At 38.0% G+C, this 6,969-nt stretch overlaps 1 protein-coding gene across 1 annotated transcript in view; it reads right to left on the bottom strand.

The window, feature by feature from the left end:
* ndr2 (nodal-related 2) overlaps positions 1–1,296 on the bottom strand; it is a gene marked incomplete at its 5' end in the record, with an annotated part of 6,962 nt that extends 5,666 nt beyond the window's left edge. Inside the window, 1 exon segment of the mRNA XM_014006976.1 lies at positions 757–1,296. Coding sequence (XP_013862430.1) covers positions 757–1,039 — 283 coding nt within the window.
* Between the last annotated feature and the right edge of the window lie 5,673 nt (positions 1,297–6,969).

Below are 6,969 nucleotides of genomic sequence, written 5' to 3'. Positions count from 1 at the left end.
TGTGTGTGTGTGTGTGTGTGTGTGTATGTACAGTATGTATATATAAAACTGCAAGAATTAAAACTAATTGAATCTCATTTTGTTAATGTCACATTCAATAATCAAGTGTGTTAGGACTGAACCCTTAAGTTTAATCTTTGTACCACTGTCCTATTGAATTTGAGTCTTGATCAAAACTCCAATTCATCCTAACTAATAATCCACTCAAATCACACTAAAACCAATCACTGAACCCATTCCCCCCTGCAGCCTTCTGCACATCAAAAATAATAAGCAAATAGCTGGAACTGCATGGGGACACCTTGTAGCAGGGATGTGAAATTGGATCCCACAGCTGCAGGGATGCTTGTCGGCTACTTGTGCCACCATTTAAATCCCGACCTCTAATCTAATCAGGCCAAGTGTGAAAAAGAACTAAAGGGAAGTTGTTGATTTGACCTAACAAGAGATTTGAATGGGGAGGTGGGGGGTGTCTGGCGAGGCACCTAATAAACATAGCCTATTTTGGAAGGAGAAGGGGGRAAAAAAAGAGGTTTGCTTTCAGATTTAGATCCTTGCATTCACGCACTGAGAGGGATGTGGATTGAAGCCTCTGCAGGTCGTCCAGCAAACAATGACAGGGCAAAAATAAAAACATTAAAAAATTTAAAAAGTCCATCAGAGGGTGAACATGAAGTCTAACGCACGTGTCACCTGCTTGTTAACAATAAACAGCCAATATTTGTTATTTTTGCAAAGAAATCACACGAGTCTTACTTTTCGCCATCAAACTCTTCACCGTGTCCGCGCGCTTCGACGCGTCTCGCTCCAGATCATCCAAAGGCCTGGAGAGGTTCGCCTTGAAGTTCCTGTAAAGGTGCATCATGTAGAACGGCAGGTGCTGGTGGTACCCGGCCGGTCGCTCGGGGCCGGAGAGGCTGTGCGGGGACCTCAAACCCCCCTCGTCTCCGGGTCTCTGAGCGCCATGATGAGCCAGCAGCGCCAGCAGCAGCGATGCGTGCAGCGCGACGCCCAGAGGAGCTCCGAGTGAGCGCGTCATGCTCTCAGGACAACATCCCTCCAACGGGGAAGATTAAGGGCTCTGCCCCTTCTCTTTATACACACACATATATATAAACCCTCACCCACCCCAGTTTCACTTACACCTTRCTGAGAACATTAAAGGAAGCTGACGTGCGTCCTCGCGCCTTGCTACCTGACAGCTCGTCATCCTTTCAGTTGGTAATGAGCTGCTGGGTTTACTGGTCCTGCTCCTATAATTCCACATCCCACAATGAAGGTTTCTGCTATTTGTTTAATTGTGTCAGGCCTTCCCATAATGGCAGATATAAAATAACCATTAAGTTGTTTCACCAACTTTTATGTCAAAAAGAGTTGCGCACCTTATTTTTTAAAGTCAATTAGCTGTGGCGGCCATCTTGAATCGGATTAACTATTATTGTGCAGGAGAAATTTTAAAAGACGCAAGCACAAACATTGTCGCCCACCTTAAAATGCTCTTTTAAGTAGATTTCGCAAGCTGCAGTTGTTGCTGGCTGAAGTTGATGATTTAATATCAATCACTAATTTTTTTTATTCAGGTGTAGTTTGTAGAAAAACAGATTAAATGTRCAAATTTTCCTCCCAAAATAAAATAAAATGAAATATATCGCATTAAAATAAATATTAAAACTGTGTAAGACACTTCAAACWATTTAACGCCACTGATAAAGCTGTATATTTTTTATTATTTTTAACCATATCTGCCACAACTAAACCGGAAGTATCAAATATGGGCATTTAGTTCTTAAATTTGTAAAGATGAAAGATTAAAAAAAAGATTGGGGCAGCCCAGCATAAAATGAGATACAAATCAGCCGAAACATTTTGACTTCTGTCTTAACAGCAGGGGTAAAACCATAAACCGGAAACAGACTCTTATCTTTCTTATTTCAAAATTTATCAAAAGTATTAGTTTTTTTCAGTCTTTCTGGTTTTGCTCTGCTGAGAGCATMTGTGGACGGATGCGGTCGGTCTGCGCATGCGCCTTTCGCCTGTATCCACACACACCAGCCAAATCCTTCTCCTYAAATTCCCCCAAAAGAAGATAAAAAAAAAGGAAACAAACTATCAATGTTGGGGCTTTTTTGGCTTTCGCTAATGCAAACCGAGAACTGTCCGCCTTAACGCCATTTCCCACGAAAGACAAACCGAGCTTGGTCAAAAACGTTTTCTCAAAAGGCTTTTTTCGCCGACCGTGTGCTGAAATGGTGAGTGGCTTTTTTTTAAGTTTACTGGCTCTTGTTGCAATGGCAGCCAAAAAAAGTGGGGTTTTAGTCCCTTTTTTTTTGGACGCTGAGACGTCACCGTGTTCATAAAACCTCTAAAGTTCACGTCTATTTGGGTTAAAACAAGAACCGAAGCAGCAAAAGCATGTTTTGTATTCATGATGCTAAGTACTACTGCAGTACTTGTGTGGTTGATGGAGCATACATGTGCTTGGCACCCCCCACTCCACTCCACTCCACTCCACTCTAGGCTCCATCCAGTTCAGTCTCGGTCCTGTGCATTGCAGCTGATGATGTCAAAGCACACAGTTCCCTTTGAGTTTGAGTTTTGTTTTTTTGTGTAGCAGTCAAATGACGATTTAGGGTTTAACTTCATCCAAAAAGCACAGTAATCTAAAAATACTTCAATAACTACTTAATTTCATTAAAATGCAATGCATCCAAGTAACAATCAGGATGGATTATGCATTGCATTCACCTCAGTTTTTGCATTCATAAAAAAGTGGGCAAATTACTCCTCAGAACAGCTAAAATGAACACATGAGCAACARTAAAATTCTATTAGTGATAGACCCCTATATTCATATTTTTTTTGTTTTGTTCAAAAAATGATCTAATAATAAACAAAAATTAGGATTTTTATACACTCCTTTGTTATTTAGTGCCTTAAAACTTGCCATCTTTCTAAACTTGGCWGAAAAGTAAGGAAATTTGTGTTTGATAGATTATTTGTTGTAACAATGCTTCTTATAGCGGTCACCCGATTGGCAGCAAGCTCAAAACAAGTGACAATAACAACAGCAAAATAAACTGTTTGGCAATGGGAGAGAATATACATACATACGTACGTACGTATATATAATATATATATATATAGAATTTGGCTAGAATTTGGCGATACGATACATATCATGACAGAGGGGTCACGATACGATATATCCCGATATATTTCAATACTGTAAACAAGGCGATATATTGCGATATTTTTGGTCCAAAAATTATATTAAATAAAAACCTCTTACTGGAAAAAATAAACAAAAAACGAAAAACCATTCAGCTATCGGAGCATGAAGCTAATGTTTACTTACAATGCTAATGCTCTCTTACTCTCTGGCGCTCAAGAGGTAGAGGAGCCAAATGGCTGGCTCACTGCTGCAAACTAGTGGTCAGAGGCTGAACTACAACATAAAAATGAACGGCTGGCAGGAAAGTTGACATTTTAAACCTTAATAAAAAAATCGATACAGGGCTTTAGAATATCAAAACAGTATCGGGAAATGAAATATCGCTATATTTCGGTGTATCAATATTTTTTACATGGTTGGGCGATATTGACAAAAAAATTAATCACGATTAATTGTGGTATTTAGCCGATAACGATTAATTTGACGATTAATCCCCAGGAGTCCCTGGACACCCTTATGTCCTGGTCACATGACTAATTTAGTTGGAAAGATTTGCTCTTCATAAAAATCTGTTCCAAACTGTCAAAATTACAGACAGGCTATGCATTCGGGCTATACATCAAATTTTAAATTGTGTTGCTAGATAAATAAATTTCAGAATTTATTTTTTTATGTTCGTTATATTTAAAGCGGAGAGGAGCACCGAGTGGACTGACTGGGTAAATATCTAGTTAATCTGCCTGGTGACATTAATCGTATTAATTGTCAAGTGCTAAAAAACAATCGATTAATGTTTTTCTGACGATTAATTGCACCCAATACGATTATGTCCAACCCTAATATATATACAGTATATATATATATATATATTTTTTTTTTTTACGTGTGCAACTTACATTAGCTCTACTGCTGCTCATCCCACAAATGCATGTTCCTTACAAATGTGGCATTTTTTTAATAGAGAAGCGTTTTTACAACAAAGAAATAATCTACCAAACAAAAATCTCCTTACTTTTTGTGCTAAATATAGTTATAATCTGACCTAAAGTTGTTGTTTCATAATCATGTTTGTCTACATGTATTGTGAGTRTAGAAAAGTCTTCAGGTCAAATCACATGATGCCCTTTGATGCATTGTATTTGAGGTCCCGGGTTTTTGCTTTCTTCAGCCSCTCCAGCTGGGTCCAGTCACCTMTCTCTAGGCATATCAGTTTACYTCAGCGTCCAAGGGGAGGACAGAAACTGGCAGATCAAACCATGAAAATCACAATTAATCGAGTGAGAGCGCGAAACTGCTCAGTGAATGAACAGCTGGGTGATAAATGACCTCGCTAAACAGTCGCTTTGTTTTGAAAAAGGGGCCTGAATGTAAAGGTTTTACTCACCCTCCCATACCGCACGGGGGAGCTTAAAAAGTTGGAAGATTTTCAGGTTACCTTTAATGGTAACCTGTCTGGTCATTTTTGAGTGATGTTTTGTCAAATATATATGAATGGAAAGAAAGGGTTCATGCCGGGTCTTAAAAAGTCAAAAATTTGAAAATCAAAATTTTAGGCCTAAAAAAGTCTTAAAAACACCCAGATTTTCATCCAAGGTCTTAAATTTAATTTTGTCAAGTCTTAATTTTTTCTCATTTTGATCATCCCTGAGAACCGTTGGCTGCATAAATAAAGAAAGTTAAGAGTCGTAATCAGAAGTTGACACGATCTGTCTTCATGAAATGCTGTTTGCTACTGGTCATGATTAAACTACAAATCCCATGAAAACTGCAGGCAAAAATGACACAGTTTACTTCCATGTTTTTGTCCTCTTTGCCGCTACAACCCCCCGCATACGTACAGCGGCTTATTTACCTGCTCAAAAAAACAGTTCAGTCATGTCCATTGCTCGTTGTTTAAACATGGGAAAGTGTATTTTCAGTGAGACTTGACTTGATATCAGTGATTTTTTTTCACTCAGTTGAAAATGGTTCACAGCAGTCAGATATGACCGTTTCATTCAAATAATTTAGTGTTCTTCTATTAAAATGAAATATTCTTTAATAACTAAATTGATAACAATAAAAGGTTTCTATTATAAAATTTCTGGGACCATTTGAATGTTTCTGTTAATGCGTCGATTTGGTCTTAAATGTCATTACTAATGGTCTTAAAAGGTCTTAAATTTAACTTACTGAAACCTGCATGAACCCTGGTAAGATAAGCCTTTGCCCAGGCTAGGCTAATGGCTAGAGTGTTTAATATAGTTTTTATTTGTTTTTTGTCTTTTAGATAAACTCTTTCTCTAAAACATCATACTGATGTGAAATTACGCCACAGTCGTTAATAATAAACCTCTACACTTTTGCATAATACTGTTTGCTTAGTTTGTATCTGTTCTCTCAACCGAACAACGTCCGTGTTTCTATGCAAATGTGTGTGTACTGACCATAGATAGACCCTGTAAATGTCTGTGTCCTGGTGCTGCTGAATGCATCGGTCCACTGGGAGTTGTGTAAACTTTTGACTGACGAGACATGAGGATCACGACGACTGATACATTCAGCATCAACAGCAACATGATATCCACAAAAATGACCAGAACATCCCTTTAAGTACTTAACTGGTTGGAAAGTGGCAAACTTTAATGTTAGTTTTGCCAAACTGACATAGAAATTGTCATTTTTATTTGGATGAGAGTGCACGCCTGAGTGCAGTGGACAATTCCTGCCACAAGATGTCATATTTGATTGATGGACCAGTGGGAGTATTTTGGGAGGTTTTTGTGTATTTTTTTCAGGAGCAAATGTTCAATGATGTGGTTTCAACATAACTGTTGAAATAACCAAAAAAAAAAAAGAAGTTAATTTGGCTTTTTAAGCTTCTATGCTGTGGCGAAAAAAATGTGTGTAACAATTTGTACTCACCCGGTGAGTGCTTTCCAAATGTGTACTTTTGGCCCAGGTAAAATGTTTTCCTGTTTTGTCTACTCTTTACCTACTAATACTACAAGGGACTTTTTTAATGGAGAAAACAGAGACCAGGCCTGACAGGTAACATTTGAAACGTGAGGCTGAAAGGATTCCATCTGTTAAAAAGCCCCTTTTTCTTTAAWAAATATATAGAAGGAAGTGAAGTCCTGTGCCATAACTACTGCTAGATTTTAGCAACAAATACACATCTTCCTCTCTTGCGAAATTACATGTTGCACTTCTAAAATCTTTCCTACAGGCGAAACCTTATTTCTTACGTCTTCCTCCCCAGACCGATTCATTTATGTTCTAGGGTTGGCGGGGCATGGGAGGGTTTAGTTTCACAATTATGTCGCAAAGAACTTGAGAGCCTTGGGCTCTTCTTCAGGAAGGAAGGAACAGGTGTGGCAGCTGTTGAGTTTTCTTTTTTGACAACCCTATCTTGAAAATTGCTTGACACTTTTTAAATGAGCCTAAAAATGTTGGCTTTATCCCTTGAGCAATCATTGATTATATTCTTCAGAAAATAWCCTCACAGACAGCAATTCTGAAGATAATCACAATGTTGACGCTTTTGGCTGTTGCCATAAAAAACTTTCTTTCATTCTTTCTTTCATTTCTTTTTATTATAGGGCTGGGCAGTATGACCTCAAATTCATACACTGTATAAAGTGGATCCCTTCACGGTAACGGTATATAYCACGGTAGAAATTCATCATAAAAAGCAAAGTTAATGTAATTTTAGAGCAATTTTTTCTGAAAACTGTAATCATAGTCAAACCCAGCAGTTTTGCTGTAGTGCAAATGAACATAACAGAAGTACAAAAGAATGTTATATATATATATAT

The sequence above is a fragment of the Austrofundulus limnaeus genome, unplaced genomic scaffold (genome assembly GCF_001266775.1).
Source record: "Austrofundulus limnaeus strain Quisiro unplaced genomic scaffold, Austrofundulus_limnaeus-1.0 Scaffold39, whole genome shotgun sequence".
In the NCBI taxonomy this organism is placed as follows: domain Eukaryota; kingdom Metazoa; phylum Chordata; class Actinopteri; order Cyprinodontiformes; family Rivulidae; genus Austrofundulus; species Austrofundulus limnaeus.
The sequence above is the reverse complement of the archived record's forward strand: the minus strand, read 5'-3'. Positions and strand labels throughout refer to the sequence as shown.